At 40.2% G+C, this 23722-nt stretch overlaps 4 protein-coding genes across 10 annotated transcripts in view; all 4 read left to right on the top strand.

Annotated features, from left to right (window-relative positions):
• Nucleotides 1-23722, top strand: part of LOC148072349 (protocadherin gamma-A5-like) — a 235222-nt gene that overhangs the window by 29956 nt on the left and 181544 nt on the right. The gene's annotated exons all lie outside the window — the stretch shown is intronic.
• LOC148072368 (protocadherin beta-15-like) overlaps nucleotides 1-23722 on the top strand; it is a 138280-nt gene that overhangs the window by 11857 nt on the left and 102701 nt on the right. Inside the window, exon 1 of one of the 7 annotated variants that reach the window (XM_087799958.1) lies at nucleotides 4139-6648. The exons of 3 other annotated variants lie outside the window; for them this stretch is intronic. In XM_087799958.1, coding sequence (XP_087656084.1) covers nucleotides 4261-6648 — 2388 coding nt within the window. In that variant the 5' untranslated portion in view covers nucleotides 4139-4260. Of the gene's footprint in view, nucleotides 1-4138; nucleotides 6649-8225; nucleotides 10727-16538; nucleotides 19052-20358; nucleotides 22858-23722 lie in introns of those variants that run through there. 3 more of the 7 variants (XM_087799959.1, XM_087799953.1, XM_087799956.1) reach the window with 3 other exon arrangements.
• On the top strand, nucleotides 119-4043 carry LOC148072380 (protocadherin gamma-A11-like). Its single transcript, XM_087799694.1, has 2 exons — nucleotides 119-2529; nucleotides 4020-4043. The coding sequence occupies exons 1-2, from the start codon at nucleotides 121-123 to the stop codon at nucleotides 4041-4043; spliced, it is 2433 nt and encodes an 810-aa protein (XP_087655820.1). The 5' UTR covers nucleotides 119-120.
• On the top strand, nucleotides 12464-14973 carry LOC148072379 (protocadherin gamma-A12-like). The gene has a single exon (XM_087799118.1). The coding sequence runs from the start codon at nucleotides 12550-12552 to the stop codon at nucleotides 14971-14973; it is 2424 nt and encodes an 807-aa protein (XP_087655244.1). The 5' UTR covers nucleotides 12464-12549.

The raw sequence follows: 23722 nt of genomic DNA, 5'->3' as shown, positions 1-23722 counted from the left end.
GTCACCACGGCGCTCGTCGGGTGACATCTTCTGAAAATCATTCTTTTGTTAGCACATCGTTCACAGAAGGATTGTATTTTGGATCATCATTTTTGTTCTACACTCTTCTTTAATCGTTTAATGGATACTATGATGGCAACAAATGAATTTTCATTGTTTCTCATCATCGCTTTGTTTGGATTTTTTCTACCGACGATCAAGACTGTCGGCGGTGATGTGACGTATTCTGTTCCGGAGGAGATGAAGCGCGGCTCCGTGGTTGGAAATATAGCCAAAGATATTGGAATCGATGTCGGCAGACTGTCTATTCGAAGAGCTCGAGTTGATGCAGATCACAAAAGCAAACGGTATTGTGATATAAACACGCAGACAGGGGATTTGATCGTGTCTGACAGGATTGATAGAGAGGGCCTCTGTGGAAAAAAGGCATCATGCGTTCTGAAGCAGGAGCTCGTCCTGGAAGATCCTTTAGAGCTCCATCGCATTGTTTTACACATACAAGATATAAACGACAATTCTCCACAGTTTAGGAAGGATGTGATCAAATTTGATATCAGCGAATCTGCTTTAAAAGGCAGTCGATACCGCCTGGACGAGGCCCATGACGCAGATGTGGGTCAAAACGCGATTCAGAGTTACAGCATCGAAACAAACGAATACTTTAGATTAAATGTTGTTGCAAAACCAGGAGGAGGAAAATATAGTGAGCTGGTTCTAGAGAAAGAGCTCGACAGAGAGCAGGAGAAGGAACTGTCGTTTGTGATTGTAGCAGCAGATGGAGGGACACCACCGAGATCAGGAACTGCAGCGATCCATGTTACTGTGATGGACGCGAATGATAACGCCCCAGTATTCAGCCAGACGGTGTATAAAGCAAGTCTGCCCGAGGATTCTCCTGTAGACGCTGTTGTCGTCACTGTTACTGCCCGTGACGCAGATGAAGGAATACATGGAGAAGTGACTTTTGAATTTGATCATATATCAGATGAAAATAATATTTTCACGATTGATGAGAAAACCGGTGCTGTTAAACTAAGTGGATCACTGGATTATGAGGAGTTATCCACGTATGAAATACAAATTACAGCTAAAGATGGTCCAGGATTAGTATCCTCTTGCACTTTGATAATTGATGTTATTGATGTAAATGACAATGCTCCTACAATTTTATTGAAATCATTTAAAAATCCAGTACCTGAGAATGTGTCACCTGGTACAGAGGTGGGCATCATCAATGTTCAGGACAGAGACTCTGACAATAACAAACAAGTCAAATGTTTTATTCAACAAAATGTTCCATTGAAATTAGTTCCTTCTATTGAAAACTATTATTCTCTGGTGACTACTGGTCAACTGGACCGTGAACTGGTGTCTGACTACAACATTACAATCACTGCCACTGATGAGGGGTCTCCTCCTCTGTCCTCCTCTAAAACTGTTCACTTATCAGTAGCAGACATCAACGACAACCCACCTGTGTTTGAGGAACAGTCCTACAGCGCATATGTGAGTGAAAATAACAAACCTGGCTCCTCTTTATGTTCCGTTACTGCTCGAGACCAAGACTGGAGACAAAACGGTACCGTGGTTTATTCTCTGTTACCTGCTGAGGTGAAAGGTGCCCAGGTGTCCTCCTATCTGTCTGTTAACGGAGACACGGGGGTGATCCACGCTGTCAGGTCCTTTGACTATGAACAGTGGAGGAGTTTTAAAGTCCAGGTGATGGCCAGAGACAACGGTTCTCCTCCACTCAGCAGCAACGTGAGCGTCAGTGTCTTCATATCAGACGTGAACGACAACTCTCCTCAGATACTGTACCCCACCCCGGAGGGCAACTCCTTCATGACCGAGCTGGTCCCCAAAGCTGCACACGGAGGCTCTCTGGTGTCCAAAGTCATCGCAGTGGACGCAGACTCTGGACAGAACGCCTGGCTGTCCTATCATATCGTCAAGTCCACTGATCCGGGACTTTTCACTATTGGTCTCCACAGTGGAGAGATCAGGACCCAGCGGGACATTTCTGAGTCTGACAGCATGAAACAGAACCTGATTGTGGCAGTGAAAGATAACGGACAGCCCTCTCTCTCTGCCACCTGTTCCATGTATCTACTGATTTCTGATAACTTGGCTGAGGTGCCAGAACTGAAGGACATTTCTTATGATGAGAAGAATTCCAAACTCACCTCTTATCTGATCATCGCTCTGGTGTGTGTGTCCACCTTCTTCCTCACCTTCATCATCATCATCCTGGGTGTGAGGTTCTGTCACAGGAAGAAGCCCAGAATGTTGTTTGATGGAGCAGTGGCCATCCCCAGTGCTTATCTCCCTCCTAACTACGCAGATGTTGACGGCACCGGAACTTTACGCAGCACTTACAACTATGACGCCTACTTGACCACAGGATCTCGAACCAGTGACTTTAAGTTTGTGTCCTCTTACAATGACAACACGCTGCCTGCTGACCAGACTCTGAGGAAGAGTCCTTCTGACTTTGCTGACCCCTTTGATGACCTGGACACTTCTGGCGAGGTAAGATAAAACTCACTTGACCCTTCAGAGACAATTTTGTCATCAATGTGCTTTTTTTATTCACATTACACCAACCCAAATAGTATAAGAACACTTATTACTAAAACATAAATTAAAAAAAATACAAATGTACCTTTGACAACACAGGGAATCAAAGAGAGATTAAATTATTTTCATATTTCTTAGAAGGTGCTTTTGAGCTTGTGCGGATCACAAATGGTTGTTTTACTCAAACTATATTTTTGTTTCTGGTTCACTATGTTCTCCAACTTGATATTAGTTAGAAGAATGTTGTTTTTTTGCTGAGTATATTTTCCAAGTCAAGTTTGAGATTGTTGCTTCATGATTTTTTGGTTCACTTGTTTAGTTTCTTAACAATTATCTTCATGGCTTTTAAGTCTATGGTAGTCCTTTTTTCTTTTGTACGTAGTTATTGGATCTGACATAGATAGAAAACATGTCAAGATGTCATCACCTGGACAGTCTTTTTAAAATATACATGCTTTGTTGCAATTTGTTGCTCAATGAATCAACCTGTGATTTCCCTTTTGGAGTACATATAGAATTATCCTCTCTCTCTCTTGTGGAACTATGTTGCAGTTTTTGATGTCTGACAGTGTGTATTTATTATAAGGTTTATCATAACTCACCTCGGCATATTTACTCAGGGGATAATTATTTTGCCTCATACAAAACTTAATTTAATTCACATATAATCAGCCCATATTTAAACTTGTAAAATATTGAAATTTGCATCAAAAGAAAATGGAAAATACTCGTAATTACTGGTGTTTTCTGTTGTATGTTTGATGGGATTAGTTTCAGTTTTACTTTGGATTTGAGTCATCATTAGATTAAGAGTAACACAGTTTATCTGTGCCATAGGAAAATACTACACAAAATTATTCTTAGTACAGTGTTGTTTTTTTTTCATGAGTCAAAACAATCATTTTTAAGACAAATTCATAATATTTGTTTATTTATTTTTATATTCAGGTACCTCAGCTGACTATACATTCACCTCCTTGCTGTTGTTTGGTAGAAGGTATTGGAAAGAAGCAGGTTGTATTATACATTATCTTACATCCTATACAATTTGAGAATGTGTCTCTTGATTGTGCAGTTTAAAACGATGAATGTTAAATCCATCTAGCACACAGGAGCAGTTTATTTATTTTATTTTTTACTGACAGGGCTTAAAATCTACCCATGCTGCAAGATATGCTGGATATAGTCATGTTAACCATTTTTCTATTCAATTAAAAAACAAAAATGGATTTGTAAACCTGTTCCATTATGGTTAAGTGTATCATTTAAATGAATATATGATATGACTATGTAATTAATTATTGAAAAGTTCGGATTTCAGACGGTGTGAAAGGATTAGTCGTTCTGGGTGATATTTTTATTGTGGCAGTTTATAACCTGTGAATGATCAGTGGCGTCAATTGGTAAAAGGGTTGCCTTGTGACGAATACCTTTTTGTTTAGCTCATGACGGAGAAGTGCCTCTAGAGGGCGATATAGGATTTCTTACTAACGCAGAGAACACCACCTATTATGAATGTGTGATTCTCAGCTCATTCTTTGTTCCGCGGATGTAACGGAGATACGTGTTTTCTGTATTTGTATTGAGAGAATTTTACTCTTTCAAAACAAGGATTTGTTCGCAAAAAGCTGTAAAGCCGTCTGGATATCATACATTCGTGGTTCGAGGCCTTTTTTTCAAACCATGATGGGACGTTCAGGGCCTTCAGAGCTCCGTCGGATCTTCTGCTTTGCGTCCTTCATCGTGATGCTGCACCTCGTTTATGGAGACCTGAGCTATTCTATTCCAGAGGAGATGAAACGTGGATCTGTTATTGGAAATGTGGCCAAAGATCTGGGTGTTGATTTGAGGACTTTATCTTCAAGAAAGGCTCGGATTGATGTGGAGGGGACTCGCAAACGGTACTGTGACATTAACATGAACACCGGAGATCTGATCACGTCAGAGAGAATCGACAGAGAGAATATTTGCGAACAGAAACCTTCGTGTTTGCTGACTTCTGAATTGCTATTAGAAAACCCCTTAGAGCTCTTGAAAGTGAATATTCATGTTCAGGATGTCAATGATAATTATCCTAAATTCAAAAAGGACGTGATAGAAATGGAGATAAGAGAGTCGGCAGAGAAGGGGAGTCGCTTTTCAATCGAGAAGGCCCATGACGCAGATATAGGCCAGAATTCAGTGCAAAGATACAACCTACAAAATAATGATAATTTTGTGTTTTTGGCCGATAATAATAGAGTGGAGCTTGTTTTGGAAAATAAACTAGATCGTGAAAAACAAAGAGAGTTACACATAATTCTGACAGCTTATGATGGCGGCTCTCCTCAGAGATCAGGTACAGTGATCATCCACGTCACTGTGCTGGATGCTAATGATAACGCCCCAGTGTTCAGTCAGGACCTTTATAAAGCCAGTCTGCCTGAAAACTCTCCTCTAGATACTGTTGTGATTAAAGTTAGTGCCACTGATGCAGATGAAGGAGTCAATGGAATATTAAGTTATGATTTTGGTCATGTGTCAGATGGTTTTGTAAATCCATTTACTATTGATCCATCAAGTGGAGAAATTAAAGTGTCAGGTGTTCTTGATTATGAAGAAAAAAACATTTTTGAAATGAATGTGGAAGCAAAAGATGGTTTAGGTTTGACATCGTATGCAAAAATAATAATAGATGTGACTGATATTAACGACAATTCTCCAGTTATTTACATTAAGTCTCTGTCTAACTCCATACCTGAGAATGTGTCACCTGGTACAGAGGTGGGCATCATCAATGTTCAGGACAGAGACTCTGACAATAACAAACAAGTCAAATGTTTTATTCAGCAAAATGTTCCATTTAAATTAGTTCCTTCTATTAAAAACTATTATTCTCTGGTGACTACTGGTCAACTGGACCGTGAACTGGTGTCTGACTACAACATTACAATCACTGCCACTGATGAGGGGTCTCCTCCTCTGTCCTCCTCTAAAACTGTTCACTTATCAGTAGCAGACATCAACGACAACCCACCTGTGTTTGAGGAACAGTCCTACAGCGCATATGTGAGTGAAAATAACAAACCTGGCTCCTCTTTATGTTCCGTTACTGCTCGAGACCCAGACTGGAGACAAAACGGTACCGTGGTTTATTCTCTGTTACCTGCTGAGGTGAACGGTGCCCAGGTGTCCTCCTATCTGTCTGTTAACGGAGACACGGGGGTGATCCACGCTGTCAGGTCCTTTGACTATGAACAGTGGAGGAGTTTTCAAGTCCAGGTGATGGCCAGAGACAACGGTTCTCCTCCACTCAGCAGCAACGTGAGCGTCAGTGTCTTCATATCAGACGTGAACGACAACTCTCCTCAGATACTGTACCCCACCCCGGAGGGCAACTCCTTCATGACCGAGCTGGTCCCCAAAGCTGCACACGGAGGCTCTCTGGTGTCCAAAGTCATCGCAGTGGACGCAGACTCTGGACAGAACGCCTGGCTGTCCTATCATATCGTCAAGTCCACTGATCCGGGACTTTTCACTATTGGTCTCCACAGCGGAGAGATCAGGACCCAGCGGGACATTTCTGAGTCTGACAGCATGAAACAGAACCTGATTGTGGCAGTGAAAGATAACGGACAGCCCTCTCTCTCTGCCACCTGTTCCATGTATCTACTGATTTCTGATAACTTGGCTGAGGTGCCAGAACTGAAGGACATTTCTTATGATGAGAAGAATTCCAAACTCACCTCTTATCTGATCATCGCTCTGGTGTGTGTGTCCACCTTCTTCCTCACCTTCATCATCATCATTCTGGGTGTGAGGTTCTGTCACAGGAGGAAGCCCAGAATGTTGTTTGATGGAGCAGTGGCCATCCCCAGTGCTTATCTCCCTCCTAACTACGCAGATGTTGACGGCACAGGAACTTTACGCAGCACTTACAACTATGACGCCTACTTGACCACAGGATCTCGAACCAGTGACTTTAAGTTTGTGTCCTCTTACAATGACAACACGCTGCCTGCTGACCAGACTCTGAGGAAGAGTCCTTCTGACTTTGCTGACCCCTTTGATGACCTGGACACTTCTGGCGAGGTAAGATAAAACTCACTTGACCCTTCAGAGACAATTTTGTCATCAATGTGCTTTTTTTATTCACATTACACCAACCCAAATAGTATAAGAACACTTATTACTAAAACATAAATTAAAAAAAATACAAATGTACCTTTGACAACACAGGGAATCAAAGAGAGATTAAATTATTTTCATATTTCTTAGAAGGTGCTTTTGAGCTTGTGCGGATCACAAATGGTTGTTTTACTCAAACTATATTTTTGTTTCTGGTTCACTATGTTCTCCAACTTGATATTAGTTAGAAGAATGTTGTTTTTTTGCTGAGTATATTTTCCAAGTCAAGTTTGAGATTGTTGCTTCATGATTTTTTGGTTCACTTGTTTAGTTTCTTAACAATTATCTTCATGGCTTTTAAGTCTATGGTAGTCCTTTTTTAGAAAACATGTCAAGATGTCATCACCTGGACAGTCTTTTTAAAATATACATGCTTTGTTGCAATTTGTTGCTCAATGAATCAACCTGTGATTTCCCTTTTGGAGTACATATAGAATTATCCTCTCTCTCTCTTGTGGAACTATGTTGCAGTTTTTGATGTCTGACAGTGTGTATTTATTATAAGGTTTATCATAACTCACCTCGGCATATTTACTCAGGGGATAATTATTTTGCCTCATACAAAACTTAATTTAATTCACATATAATCAGCCCATATTTAAACTTGTAAAATATTTAAATTTGCATCAAAAGAAAATGGAAAATACTCGTAATTACTTGTGTTTTCTGTTGTATGTTTGATGGGATTAGTTTCAGTTTTACTTTGGATTTGAGTCATCATTAGATTAAGAGTAACACAGTTTATCTGTGCCATAGGAAAATAGTACACAAAATTATTCTTAGTACAGTGTTGTTTTTTTTCAAAACAACCATTTTTAAGACAAATTCTTAATATTTGTTTATTTATTTTTATATTCAGGTACCTCAGCTGAATATATATTCACCTCCTTGCTGTTGTTTGGTAGAAGGTATTGGAAAGAAGCAGGTTGTATTATACATTATCTTACATCCTATACAATTTGAGAATGTGTCTCTTGATTGTGCAGTTTAAAACGATGAATGTTAAATCCATCTAGCACACAGGAGCAGTTTATTTATTTTATTTTTTACTTACAGGGCTTAAAATCTACCTATGCTTCAAGATATGCTGGATATATTCATGTTAACCATTTTTCTATTCAGTTAAAAAACAAAAATGGATTTGTAAACCTGTTCCATTATGGTTAAGTGTATTATTTAAATGAATATATGATATGACTATTTAATTAATTATTGAAAAGTTCGGATTTCAGACGGTGTGAAAGGATTAGTCGTTCTGGGTGATATTTGTATTGTGGCAGTTTATAACCTGTGAATGATCAGTGGCGTTAATTGGTAAAAGGGTTGCCTTGTGACTAATCCCTTTTTGTTTAGCTCATGACGGAGAAGTTCCTCTAGAGGGCGATACAGGATTTCTTACTAACGCAGAGAACACCACCTATTATGAATGTGTGATTCTGAGCTCATTCTTTGTTCCGCGGATGTAACGGAGATACGTGTTTTCTGTATTTGTATTGAGAGAATTTTACTCTTTCAAAACAAGGATTTGTTCGCAAAAAGCTGTAAAGCCGTCTGGATATCATACATTCGTGGTTCGAAGCCTTTTTTTCAAACCATGATGGGACGTTCAGGGCCGTCAGAGCTCCGTCGGATCTTCTGCTTTGCGTCCTTCATCGTGATGCTGCACCTCGTTTCTGGAGATCTGAGCTATTCTATTCCAGAGGAGATGAAACGTGGATCTGTTATTGGAAATGTGGCCAAAGATCTGGGTGTTGATTTGAGGACTTTATCTTCAAGAAAGGCTCGGATTGATGTGGAGGGGACTCGCAAACGGTACTGTGACATTAACATGAACACCGGAGATCTGATCACGTCAGAGAGAATCGACAGAGAGAGTATTTGCGAACAGAAACCTTCGTGTTTGCTGACTTCTGAATTGCTGTTAGAAAACCCGTTAGAGCTTTTCAAAGTGAATATTCATATTCAGGATGTCAATGATAATTATCCTAAATTCAAAAAGGACGTGATAGAAATGGAGATAAGCGAGTCTGCAGAGAAGGGGAGTCGCTTTTCAATCGAGAAGGCCCATGACGCAGATATAGGTCAGAATTCAGTGCAGAGATACGACCTACAAAATAATGATAATTTTGTGTTTTCGGCCGATAATAATAGAGTGGAGCTTGTTTTGGAAAATAAACTAGATCGTGAAAAACAAAGAGAGTTACACGTAATTCTGACAGCTTATGATGGCGGCTCTCCTCAGAGATCAGGTACAGTGATCATCCACGTCACTGTGCTGGATGCTAATGATAACGCCCCAGTGTTCAGTCAGGACCTTTATAAAGCCAGTCTGCCTGAAAACTCTCCTCTAGACACTGTTGTGATCAAAGTTAGTGCCACTGATGCAGATGAAGGAGTCAATGGAATATTAAGTTATGATTTTGGTCATGTGTCAGATGGTTTTGTAAATCCATTTACTATTGATCCGTCAAGTGGAGAAATTAAAGTGTCAGGTGTTCTTGATTATGAAGAAAAAAACATTTTTGAAATGAATGTTGAAGCAAAAGATGGTTTAGGTTTGACATCGTATGCAAAAATAATAATAGATGTGACTGATGTTAATGACAATTCTCCAGTTATTTACATTAAGTCTCTGTCCAACTCCATACCTGAGAATGTGTCACCTGGTACAGAGGTGGGCATCATCAATGTTCAGGACAGAGACTCTGACAATAACAAACAAGTCAAATGTTTTATTCAACAAAATGTTCCATTTAAATTAGTTCCTTCTATTAAAAACTATTATTCTCTGGTGACTACTGGTCAACTGGACCGTGAACTGGTGTCTGACTACAACATTACAATCACTGCCACTGATGAGGGGTCTCCTCCTCTGTCCTCCTCTAAAACTGTTCACTTATCAGTAGCAGACATCAACGACAACCCACCTGTGTTTGAGGAACAGTCCTACAGCGCATATGTGAGTGAAAACAACAAACCTGGCTCCTCTTTATGTTCCGTTACTGCTCGAGACCCAGACTGGAGACAAAACGGTACCGTGGTTTATTCTCTGTTACCTGCTGAGGTGAACGGTGCCCAGGTGTCCTCCTATCTGTCTGTTAACGGAGACACGGGGGTGATCCACGCTGTCAGGTCCTTTGACTATGAACAGTGGAGGAGTTTTAAAGTCCAGGTGATGGCCAGAGACAACGGTTCTCCTCCACTCAGCAGCAACGTGAGCGTCAGTGTCTTCATATCAGACGTGAACGACAACTCTCCTCAGATACTGTACCCCACCCCGGAGGGCAACTCCTTCATGACCGAGCTGGTCCCCAAAGCTGCTCACGGAGGCTCTCTGGTGTCCAAAGTCATCGCAGTGGACGCAGACTCTGGACAGAACGCCTGGCTGTCCTATCATATCGTCAAGTCCACTGATCCGGGACTTTTCACTATTGGTCTCCACAGCGGAGAGATCAGGACCCAGCGGGACATTTCTGAGTCTGACAGCATGAAACAGAACCTGATTGTGGCAGTGAAAGATAACGGACAGCCCTCTCTCTCTGCCACCTGTTCCATGTATCTACTGATTTCTGATAACTTGGCTGAGGTGCCAGAACTGAAGGACATTTCTTATGATGAGAAGAATTCCAAACTCACCTCTTATCTGATCATCGCTCTGGTGTGTGTGTCCACCTTCTTCCTCACCTTCATCATCATCATCCTGGGTGTGAGGTTCTGTCACAGGAGGAAGCCCAGAATGTTGTTTGATGGAGCAGTGGCCATCCCCAGTGCTTATCTCCCTCCTAACTACGCAGATGTTGACGGCACAGGAACTTCACGCAGCACTTACAACTATGACGCCTACTTGACCACAGGATCTCGAACCAGTGACTTTAAGTTTGTGTCCTCTTACAATGACAACACGCTGCCTGCTGACCAGACTCTGAGGAAGAGTCCTTCTGACTTTGCTGACCCATTTGATGACTTGGACACTTCTGGCGAGGTAAGACAAAACTCACTTGACAAATCAGAGACAATTTTGTCATCAAGGTACTTTTTTTATTCACATTACACCAACCCAAATAGTTTAAGAACACTGATTACTAAAACATACATTTAAAAAATACATATTTTACTATGACAACACAGGGACTTAAAGAGAGATTAAGTTATTTTAATATTCCTTAGAAGGTGCTTTGAGCTTGTGCTGATCACAAATGGTTGTTTTACACAAATATTTTTGTTTCTGCTTCAAAATGTCCTCCAACGTGATATAAATTAGAGAAAATGGTCATTTGAGTAAATTTGCTGAGCATTTTTGCATGAATAATCTTGTTTTTGCGCTGATGACAGTGTCTAAGTCAAGTGTGAGTTAATTACTTCATGATTGTTTGGTTCAATGTTTTCTTTTCAAAACAATAATCTTCATGGCTTTGAAGCATTTGATAGCCCTTTTTTCTTTTGAACTTAGTTATCTGATCTGACATAGATAAAAAAATCAAATATATCTTGTCACCTGCACAGTCTTTTTAGAACATACACGATTTGTTACAATTTCTTGCACAATTCATCAACCTGTGATTTCCCTTCTGGAGTAAATATAGAATTATTCTCTCTGTATTGTGGAACTATGTTGCAGTTTTTAATGTCTGACAGTGTGTATTTAATCTTCTCTTGTTTATTATTGGCTTTTCTATGCAACTCTTCACGTTGTTATTTTGTTTTTCAAACTGTCTGATTTATAGAGCATATTACCTTGTCTGCAACAGCACCTGATTTTTGTTGAATATTTATTTGGGAGTGACGAAGATGGATAGGATCAGAAATGAGTCAATCAGACGAACATGTTAGATGTTTTGGAGATAAGGTCAGAGAGGCCAGAATGAGATGGTTTTGTCATGTACAGAGGAGGGATAGTGAGTATATTGGTCGAATGATGCTGGGGTTGGAACTGCCAAGCAGGAGGTCTAGAGAAAGGCCAAAGAGAAGGTTTAACGATGTAGTGAAAGAGGATGTGAAGTTGGTTAGTGTGAGAGCGGGGGACACAAACACAGGGTAAGATGGAGGAGGTGAATAAACTGTGGCGACCCCTGAAGGGAGCAGCGCAAAGGTAAAGAAGAAGAACACTTATTTAATCCCCAACAAACTTATAAATTGATTTTTGTTTAAATCATGGGTTTTCATTACTCACCTGGGCATATTTACTCAGTGGATAATTCTCCTGCCTTATACAAAACGTAATTTAATTCCTGTTAAATTAATCCACGTTAAACTTATAAGAAAATGAAATTTGCATCAAAAGAAAATACTTGTATATACTAGTGTTATCTTCCATATGTTTTATGAGGTTGGTTTTAGTGGTACTTTGGATTTGAGTCATTGTTAGATAATGTTCAGAGTACTACAGTCTGACGCTACCATAGGTAAATACTCCACCAAATGATCCTCATTACAGTGTTCTTTTAAAATATAAAAAGGGACAAAATGAGGATGTTTAAGAAAAAATGTAAATATTTTTTAAAGTATTGTCATTTTCTGATACCTGAGCTGAATATATTTCCCCTCTTCACCTTGCATGGAAGTTCTCATGACTCTGAAATGCCTCTAGAGGGCGATATAGGATTTCTAACTGGCGCTTATGCCTCTCCACCCATTATGAATGTGTGATTCTCAGCTCATTCTTTGTTCCTCGGATGTAACGGAGAGACGTGTTTTCTGTATTTAAATTACAAGCTTTTTATTCTCAAAACAAGGATTTGTTTGCAAAACGGTGTAAAACCGATTGGATATTATACAATCGTGGTTTGAAGTCTTTTCCAGAACACAATGGGACGTTCAGGGCCTACGGAGCTGCGTCGGATCTTCTGCTTTGCGTCCTTCATCGTGATGCTGCACCTCGTTTATGGAGATCTGAGCTATTCTATTCAAGAAGAAATCAGACGTGGATCTGTTATTGGAAACGTGGCCAAAGATCTGGGTGTTGATTTGAGGACTTTATCTTCAAGAAAGGCTCGGATTGATGTGGAGGGGACTCGCAAACGGTACTGTGACATTAACATGAACACCGGAGATCTGATCACGTCAGAGAGAATCGACAGAGAGAATATTTGCGGACAGAAACCATCTTGTGTTTTAAAATTTGACATTGTTTTAGAAAATCCTTTAGAGTTTCACGGAATTATACTTCATATTCAGGATGTAAATGACAACGAACCGAAATTTCGAGAGGATCTGATCCAATTGGAAATAAGAGAGTCCGCAGGAAAGGGAAACCGTTTCTCAATTGAAAAGGCTCATGACGCAGATATAGGTCAGAATGCTGTTCAGAACTACAACCTTGCAAAAAATGAACATTTTGTACTTTCAATAGCCAATAATAAGATCGAACTTGTTTTAGAGCATGAGCTGGATCGTGAGAAAAACAAGGAGCTAGATTTAATTCTGACAGCTTATGATGGCGGCTCTCCTCAGAGATCAGGTACAGTGATCATCCACGTCACTGTGCTGGATGCTAATGATAACGCCCCAGTGTTCAGTCAGGACCTTTATGAAGCCAGTCTGCCTGAAAACTCTCCTCTAGATACTGTTGTGATTAAAGTTAGTGCCACTGACGCAGATGAAGGTGTGAATGGAGATGTGACATATGCATTGGGTCATGTATCAGCTGAAGATATGAACTTATTTTCAATTGATCCAAAAACAGGAGAGCTTAAAGTCGCTGGCTTGATTGACTTTGAGGAAAGATCTTTGTTTGAAATGGATGTTAAAGCTAAAGATGGTTTAGGTCAAACAACTTTTACGAAACTTATAATTGAAGTAATTGATGTTAACGACAATTCTCCAGTGATCGATCTAAAGTCTCTGTCTAACTCCATACCTGAGAATGTGTCACCTGGTACAGAGGTGGGCATCATCAATGTTCAGGACAGAGACTCTGACAATAACAAACAAGTCAAATGTTTTATTCAACAAAATGTTCCATTTAAATTAGTTCCTTCTATTAAAAACTATTATTCTCTGGTGACTACTGGTCAACTGGACCGTGAACTGGTGTCTGACTACAACATTACAATCACTGCCACTGATGAGGGGTCTCCTCCTCTGTCCTCCTCTAAAACTGTTCACTTATCAGTAGCAGACATCAACGACAACCCACCTGTGTTTGAGGAACAGTCCTACAGCGCATATGTGAGTGAAAACAACAAACCTGGCTCCTCTTTATGTTCTGTTGCTGCTCGAGACCCAGACTGGAGACAAAACGGTACCGTGGTTTATTCTCTGTTACCTGCTGAGGTGAACGGTGCCCAGGTGTCCTCCTATCTGTCTGTTAACGGAGATACAGGGGTGATCCACGCTGTCAGGTCCTTTGACTATGAACAGTGGAGGAGTTTTAAAGTCCAGGTGATGGCCAGAGACAACGGTTCTCCTCCACTCAGCAGCAACGTGAGCGTCAGTGTCTTCATATCAGACGTGAACGACAACTCTCCTCAGATACTGTACCCCACCCCGGAGGGCAACTCCTTCATGACCGAGCTGGTCCCCAAAGCTGCTCACGGAGGCTCTCTGGTGTCCAAAGTCATCGCAGTGGACGCAGACTCTGGACAGAACGCCTGGCTGTCCTATCATATCGTCAAGTCCAATGATCCGGGACTTTTCACTATTGGTCTCCACAGCGGTGAGATCAGGACCCAGCGGGACATTACTGAGTCTGACAGCATGAAACAGAACCTGATTGTGGCAGTGAAAGATAACGGACAGCCCTCTCTCTCTGCCACCTGTTCCATGTATCTACTGATTTCTGATAACTTGGCTGAGGTGCCAGAACTGAAGGACATTTCTTATGATGAGAAGAATTCCAAACTCACCTCTTATCTGATCATCGCTCTGGTGTGTGTGTCCACCTTCTTCCTCACCTTCATCATCATCATCCTGGGTGTGAGGTTCTGTCACAGGAAGAAGCCCAGAATGTTGTTTGATGGAGCAGTGGCCATCCCCAGTGCTTATCTCCCTCCTAACTACGCAGATGTTGACGGCACAGGAACTTTACGCAGCACTTACAACTATGACGCCTACTTGACCACAGGATCTCGAACCAGTGACTTTAAGTTTGTGTCCTCTTACAATGACAACACGCTGCCTGCTGACCAGACTCTGAGGAAGAGTCCTTCTGACTTTGCTGACCCCTTTGATGACTTGGAGTCTTCTGTGGAGGTAGGACAATTACTCTACATCTGCAGTTCTGCTATGTAATTATTAACAAATTATTTGTATAGTGTCATGCTCGTCTGGTTGAAGAAATCTGATTACATGAGTGAAGCTAAAGCCATTTTTGCTTATTTTTAAACTAATATATGCCAAAGGGAATTGAGGAAAAGTGTGACTGGTATCATGATTGTCTTTGTTTGTTTGTTGTTGTTTTTTTTCTTTGATGCTCTTGTTGGTGCTGGATTCTTGTTCACAACATTTGATGGCCTTTTGAATTGTTATTGATATAGAAATATAAATCAAAGGCACATTTGTCCAATTCAAAATACCTGTTTATAAAATAAATGTAACTACAGTATTTTACTTTATTTTTTATTTTTGTATAGCACATCATAGCATATGTCAGTGAAATGTATCCTTCATTACTTTTTTCAAAATGAGCAGCACATTTTCTGCTGGCATTGTTACGGTCAGGATGAAGAGAAAACAGCTTAGATTGAATTCTGAATTTGTTTATGGTGAAAAAACTTAGTAAATGAAGTGTCGAGAGTTTAAGTTGTGCTGAAACTAATGACAGAGAGTGAGACATGGAGAGACAACACTTCAGAGTTATGGGTAGTCACAATACAGATGTATGAAGATGGATGATGTATTCTTAACGGATATCAAAGAACATATATATGGGAGATAAAAGTAAAACTTAAATCCTATTGTTTGTGTAGTGTGGCTTTTTACATGTAAATATTTCAGATTGCATTTTGGTCAAATTCATTTCTATACATCTCCAGGAACAAAAAAAACAAAACAAACTAAACATCAATTTTGTGTTACAGGCTTTAACAGCATTTGTATAAAGCCTTTGTTGAATACAGAAAATGATTCATAGGAAATACAATATCTGCGGTACAATTTCCAAATCAATAAATAGTTCATGATTCATGGGTGATGTCAACTTCATTTATTTTAAAATACAATAATCAAAGGACTGGTTGCAGCTAAAGCTGGTGGAGAAAGTCTAATGGTGTGAATGTGGAGCTTAGTATGGTTAAAACGTTTTTAAATATGTTTTTTGGCATCTGCTGAGTTTTTATTTATTTCATAGAACATATATATGTTACTATAATGTAAAACCATATAATATAAATTGACTGTGTTATTTGATGTGTAGAACAAAAGTAAGTGTCACAGTTAATTTTGTTTCCTTTATAAATGTAATAGCAGACACCGTTGGAGTAGAACTCCACAAGTATCTGTCTGTGGTGCTGAACATGTATACAGTCAACTTTTGGTGGTGCAGATTTAGCAACGTGTCCATTGATATTTTAAATATAACTAAATAACGAAATTTCCTTTTATATTTTCTTCTTGAAGTCTTTGATCGTACACTGCTTATGTTTTGTTTTTTTTTATATCAAGAAGTAAACGATACACTTGCAGCTGCTGCAATGTTAATACATGATTTGTAGTATCGTGTTATTTCACGTTGAAAACATTTTTTCTAGGCAAGTGATGGCGATAAACCGACTCAAGGGGTCGCTGTTGGTTTAAAAATGGAATTTATTGTGACTTACAAATACTGCGCCACATATTTCAGCAGCTGCATTGTTCCTTGCGCGACGCAATAAGACGAACTCGTTATCGACGTCGATTACCTTATTTAATTAATAGTTTACCATCTAGATTCATTGCCAGCGTCATCGGCGATCAATTTATGCCTGGCTTGAGTATTTGGTTCAAAATGGGAGACAAAGGATCATCAGACCTCCGACGGATATTATGCGTTTCCTCATTCATCGTGATGCTGCACCTCGTTTATGGAGATCTGAGCTATTCTATTCCAGAGGAGATGAAACGTGGATCTGTTATTGGAAACGTGGCCAAAGATCTGGGTGTTGATTTGAGGACTTTATCTTCAAGAAAGGCTCGGATTGATGTGGAGGGGACTCGCAAACGGTACTGTGACATTAACATGAACACCGGAGATCTGATCACGTCAGAGAGAATCGACAGAGAGAATATTTGCGGACAGAAACCATCTTGTGTTTTAAAATTTGACATTGTTCTGGAAAACCCTTTGGAGCTTTGCCGTGTGACGATTAATATTCAGGATGCAAATGATAATTCACCAGAGTTTAAAGACAACAATATATTGATGGAAATTAGTGAGTCTGCAGACAAGGATAACCGTTTCTCTATCGAGGAGGCCCATGACGCAGATATAGGTCAGAATGCTGTACAGAGATACGTTTTGCAAAAAAACGACAATTTTGTGCTCTCACTGGGGAGTAATAGACTCGAACTGGTACTGGAAAAGGAACTGGATCGTGAAAATCAAGATTCTATTGATTTGCATTTGACAGCTTATGATGGCGGCTCTCCTCAGAGATCAGGTACAGTGATCATCCACGTCACTGTGCTGGATGCTAATGATAACGCCCCAGTGTTCAGTCAGGACCTTTATAAAGCCAGTCTGCCTGAAAACTCTCCTCTAGATACTGTTTTCATCAAAGTTGGTGCCACTGATGCAGATGAAGGAGTGAATGGAGATGTGACTTATCAGTTTGGACATCAATCTAACGATGATCTACATTTTTTCTCAGTCGACTCAAAAACTGGGGAAATTAAATTAATTGGTGCAATTGACTTTGAGGAGAGGAGTTCTTTTGAAATGCGACTTCAGGCTAAAGATGGTTTAGGTTTGACGTCATATGCAAAAATAATAATTGAAGTGACTGATGTTAATGATAATTCTCCAGTGATCGATCTGAAGTCTCTGTCTAACTCAATACCTGAGAATGTGTCACCTGGTACAGAGGTGGGCATCATCAATGTTCAGGACAGAGACTCTGACAATAACAAACAAGTCAAATGTTTTATTCAACAAAATGTTCCATTTAAATTAGTTCCTTCTATTAAAAACTATTATTCTCTGGTGACTACTGGTCAACTGGACCGTGAACTGGTGTCTGACTACAACATTACAATCACTGCCACTGATGAGGGGTCTCCTCCTCTGTCCTCCTCTAAAACTGTTCACTTATCAGTAGCAGACATCAACGACAACCCACCTGTGTTTGAGGAACAGTCCTACAGCGCATATGTGAGTGAAAACAACAAACCTGGCTCCTCTTTATGTTCTGTTGCTGCTCGAGACCCAGACTGGAGACAAAACGGTACCGTGGTTTATTCTCTGTTACCTGCTGAGGTGAACGGTGCCCAGGTGTCCTCCTATCTGTCTGTTAACGGAGACACGGGGGTGATCCACGCTGTCAGGTCCTTTGACTATGAACAGTGGAGGAGTTTTAAAGTCCAGGTGATGGCCAGAGACAACGGTTCTCCTCCACTCAGCAGCAACGTGAGCGTCAGTGTCTTCATATCAGACGTGAACGACAACTCTCCTCAGATACTGTACCCCACCCCGGAGGGCAACTCCTTCATGACCGAGCTGGTCCCCAAAGCTGCACACGGAGGCTCTCTGGTGTCCAAAGTCATCGCAGTGGATGCAGACTCTGGACAGAACGCCTGGCTGTCCTATCATATCGTCAAGTCCACTGATCCAGGACTTTTCACTATTGGTCTCCACAGCGGAGAGATCAGGACCCAGCGGGACATTTCTGAGTCTGACAGCATGAAACAGAACCTGATTGTGGCAGTGAAAGATAACGGACAGCCCTCTCTCTCTGCCACCTGTTCCATGTATCTACTGATTTCTGATAACTTGGCTGAGGTGCCAGAACTGAAGGACATTTCTTATGATGAGAAGAATTCCAAACTCACCTCTTATCTGGTCATTGCTCTGGTGTGTGTGTCCACCTTCTTCCTCACCTTCATCATCATCATCCTGGGTGTGAGGTTCTGTCACAGGAAGAAGCCCAGAATGTTGTTTGATGGAGCAGTGGCCATCCCCAGTGCTTATCTCCCTCCTAACTACGCAGATGTCGACGGCACAGGAACTTTACGCAGCACTTACAACTATGACGCCTACTTGACCACAGGATCTCGAACCAGTGACTTTAAGTTTGTGTCCTCTTACAATGACAACACGCTGCCTGCTGACCAGACTCTGAGGAAGAGTCCTTCTGACTTTGTCGACCACTTTGATGACACTTTGGATCCTTTGGAGGTAGGACCATATCAATCTCTATATATCACAATGTTCATTTGGTTTTATATGAGTTCTTCTCACCTTTTTTTAAATATTCTTTAAAGAGTTCTTCATTGTGAAGATAACTAGATGTTGTTTTTTTTTAAAGATTTGTATAAATACAATTATCTGGTTGTGCACAAAGTAATGTTATCTATAAAAGTTTACTTTTTACTGTTTCACTGGGCAGATCAGGAAATTCAGTGTTTAAATGGCGGTAAGTACCTGAGGACTATAAAAGAAATCACGAAAATTAAATACTCTAAATGCAAATATTTTTTACCAACTTCATTGTTTGATGGTTTTTATGGCGTTAGATACGTTTATCAGATGTGAGCAACTAAAATTATATTTAATAAAACTTATTTTCAATTAAGAATTACTTCCAAGCGTAAATATTATTCATTAAATAATTATGCAACTCCAAATGCGAAAGCGTACGAATAAAACCTTGTTGAATTACCATCCATATATGAGCAGAGAGTGAAGCAGCCGCAAAGCAGCTTTGAAAGATGCAAGTTTAGTGGTTCGTTTCGCTCAGATTTCTCAGGGACAATGTTTATACGCGACACCTGCTGCCACAATATAATAATTTGAAAATATAAATCTAACTTTGCAGTTTCAAAGTGCTGAGCTACATAATAATTGTCTTGTATTGTGTGCGTGATGGATGGATGAGTTTGATACATTTTTTCCAATGAAAAATGGTTTGCCACAATTCCACTGACATGAACTTTAAGCGTTATTAAAACATAATTTGATAATAAAAATGACTTATGTTTTTTCAATCAAACCATGACCTGATATCACATTTTGAAAAACAATTTTATTACATAATAAAATGCATTTTATTTTAGGATGGATTTAAAAAGATCCATAGCTTGTTCAATTTTGAATTATTTGTGTGCGGTATTGTGATTCTTGCAACGTCAGTTTGTATTTAAACTATAGTTTATAGATTGAAGCAATCTTTGTATTTGACTATACTAAGTTACCTTTGGTGTTTTTATTCTGGTTCAATCATAAAATGATCTTCAGCATTCGTTATTTAATTTATAAAAGTAATTCAAAACGTTCTAAATAGTTTTGCCAGTATCAATTCAGCATAAATTCGATGTAAGATTTCGCAGCGATGGAGAAACAGAATTTCTTTTTATGTGGTGTGAGCTAAAACCACCTCAAGAGGGAGCTAAAGGATTTCTTTTGAATACTGAGCTCTCTCCACCCATTGCGTATGAGATTATTCTCACTGCTTTGTTCGTCGGATTTAGTAGGAAACACGTTTTTGTCCGTCGTTTTTACTCTGATTTTCGGTTTGATATCAGATATTGAGCTTCACCGCTCTGAATACCTACTGGATTTAACAAATATCCTGTTTCATCTCGTATTTTCTTATCATGATGGAAGACAAAGGATCGTCAGAGCTTCGTCGGATCTTCTGCTTTGCGTCCTTCATTTTGATGCTGCACCTCGTTTATGGAGATCTGAGTTATTCTATTCCAGAAGAGATGAAACGTGGATCTATTATTGGAAATGTGGCTAAAGATCTGGGTGTTGATTTGAGGACTTTATCTTCAAGAAAGGCTCGGATTGATGTGGAGGGGACTCGCAAACGGTACTGTGACATTAACATGAACACCGGAGATCTGATCACGTCAGAGAGAATCGACAGAGAGAATATTTGCGGACAGAAACCTTCGTGTGTTTTTAAATTAAAGCTAGTGTTAGAAAATCCGTTAGAGCTTCATCGAGTAAGTCTTCATATCCAGGATGTCAATGATAATCCTCCCAAATTTCGAGAAGAGCGGATACGAATGGAGATAAGCGAGTCGGCAGTAAAGAACAGTCGCTTCCCGATAGATGCGGCCCATGATGCAGATATAGGTCAGAATGGTGTTCAGAGATATGACTTGGAAAAAAATACAAATTTTGTTCTTTCAGTTGAAAACAAAAGAGTTGAACTTGTGTTGCAAAACGAGCTAGATCGAGAAAAGGAAGGTGGAATAAATTTAATTCTGACTGCTTATGATGGCGGCTCTCCTCAGAGATCAGGTACAGTGATCATCCACGTCACTGTGCTGGATGCTAATGATAACGCCCCAGTGTTCAGTCAGGACCTTTATAAAGCCAGTCTGCCTGAAAACTCTCCTCTAGATACTGTTGTGATCAAAGTTAGTGCCACTGATGCAGATGAAGGAGTGAATGGAGATGTGACATATCAGTTTGACCATATATTTGATGGAGATATGATGGTCTTCTCTATTGATTCAAAATCAGGGGAAATTAAGGTTTCAGATATTTTAGATTATGAGGAGATCACTTCTTATGAGATCGGTATTAAGGCAAAAGATGGTTTAGGTTTGACATCATATGCAAAAGTTATAATAGAAGTAACTGATGTTAATGATAATTCTCCAGTGATCGATCTGAAGTCTCTGTCTAACTCCATACCTGAGAATGTGTCACCTGGTACAGAGGTGGGCATCATCAATGTTCAGGACAGAGACTCTGACAATAACAAACAAGTCAAATGTTTAATTCAACAAAATGTTCCATTTAAATTAGTTCCTTCAATTGAAAACTATTATTCTCTGATGACTACTGGTCAACTGGACCGTGAACTGGTGTCTGACTACAACATTACAATCACTGCCACTGATGAGGGGTCTCCTCCTCTGTCCTCCTCTAAAACTGTTCACTTATCAGTAGCAGACATCAACGACAACCCGCCTGTGTTTGAGGAACAGTCCTACAGCGCATATGTGAGTGAAAACAACAAACCTGGCTCCTCTTTATGTTCCGTTACTTCTCGAGACCCAGACTGGAGACAAAACGGTACCGTGGTTTATTCTCTGTTACCTGCTGAGGTGAACGGTGCCCAGGTGTCCTCCTATCTGTCTGTTAACGGAGACACGGGGGTGATCCACGCTGTCAGGTCCTTTGACTATGAACAGTGGAGGAGTTTTAAAGTCCAGGTGATGGCCAGAGACAACGGTTCTCCTCCACTCAGCAGCAACGTGAGCGTCAGTGTCTTCATATCAGACGTGAACGACAACTCTCCTCAGATACTGTACCCCACCCCGGAGGGCAACTCCTTCATGACCGAGCTGGTCCCCAAAGCTGCACACGGAGGCTCTCTGGTGTCCAAAGTCATCGCAGTGGACGCAGACTCTGGACAGAATGCCTGGCTGTCTTATCATATCGTCAAGTCCACTGATCCGGGACTTTTCACTATTGGTCTCCACAGCGGAGAGATCAGGACCCAGCGGGACATTTCTGAGTCTGACAGCATGAAACAGAACCTGATTGTGGCAGTGAAAGATAACGGACAGCCCTCTCTCTCTGCCACCTGTTCCATGTATCTACTGATTTCTGATAACTTGGCTGAGGTGCCAGAACTGAAGGACATTTCTTATGATGAGAAGAATTCTAAACTCACCTCTTATCTGATCATCGCTCTGGTGTGTGTGTCCACCTTCTTCCTCACCTTCATCATCATCATCCTGGGTGTGAGGTTCTGTCACAGGAAGAAGCCCAGAATGTTGTTTGATGGAGCAGTGGCCATCCCCAGTGCTTATCTCCCTCCTAACTACGCAGATGTTGACGGCACAGGAACTTTACGCAGCACTTACAACTATGACGCCTACTTGACCACAGGATCTCGAACCAGTGACTTTAAGTTTGTGTCCTCTTACAATGACAACACGCTGCCTGCTGACCAGACTCTGAGGAAGAGTCCTTCTGACTTTGTCGACCCCTTTGATGACTTGGAGTCTTCTGTGGAGGTAGGACAATTACTCGTTATCTGCAATTCTCCTATGTAAATATTAACAACACTTTGTCTAGTGTCATGCTCGTCTGGTTGACGAAATCTGATTACATTTGTTCAACTAAAGCCATTTGTGCTTATTATTAAACTAATATATGCCAAAGTGAATTGAGGAAAAGTCTGACTGGTATCATGATTGTCTTTGTTTGTTTGTTGTTGTTTGTATCTCCTTGTAATAGTTTAATACTGACCAAGCTGACCAAATGATCTTATTTTAGATCTTAACGTGACGAACTGAAACATTGTATGTTCAATAATAATCAGACAGTGGTTTATTAGTGTTATATAATTCCCTTTTTAATTAGGTTATAATAATATGACCATAATTGTAGGAAATATTCATTATCAGGGTTTATAATATTTTCAAAACATGTATTGATGATTTGTTAAACACATGCATCTGGTCTACAAATACAAGTTGTTGTAGTTCATTTTCAGAGTACATGGGCCTGCTGTTAATACATCTATATTATATGTGTTAGTGAAATCGCAGAGCTTATGTCCTTCAGTCAATCTACTGTTGAACAATAATCATGTGACTTCGTTCTTAAAAGTCATTTTGAAATGTATCCTATAGACTTATATGTTTGTCAAAATGTACCAGATGTGTTATTGTGTCATGTGTATTTAACAATGAGTTATTGAACTCTTGTATTCATGCATGTTTTGAGCTTCACCACTTCGGTATTGTTTGATGCGTTGTCAAGATATTGCTCATGTTGTTGATGTTAAAGAGACACGCTGGTGGAGCTGTCCATGGTGCTGATTTTCTTTCGAACATTCTCTCCTACATGTTTGTTGATTACATTCACATTTATTTC

The sequence above is a fragment of the Callionymus lyra genome, chromosome 9 (genome assembly GCF_982586985.1).
Source record: "Callionymus lyra chromosome 9, fCalLyr1.hap1.1, whole genome shotgun sequence".
In the NCBI taxonomy this organism is placed as follows: Eukaryota; Metazoa; Chordata; class Actinopteri; order Syngnathiformes; family Callionymidae; genus Callionymus; species Callionymus lyra.
This window is presented reverse-complemented; position numbering and strand designations above follow the sequence as displayed.

Bases quoted from the DNA above. Each gene is read 5' to 3' on its own strand.
- LOC148072379 (XM_087799118.1), top strand. From the start codon at position 12,550: ATGGGACGTTCAGGGCCTACGGAGCTGCGTCGGATCTTCTGCTTTGCG.
- LOC148072380 (XM_087799694.1), top strand. From the start codon at position 121: ATGGATACTATGATGGCAACAAATGAATTTTCATTGTTTCTCATCATC. The intron at 2,530-4,019 runs GTAAGATAAAAC...CTTTTTGTTTAG, and splicing joins ACCTGGACACTTCTGGCGAG to CTCATGACGGAGAAGTGCCT.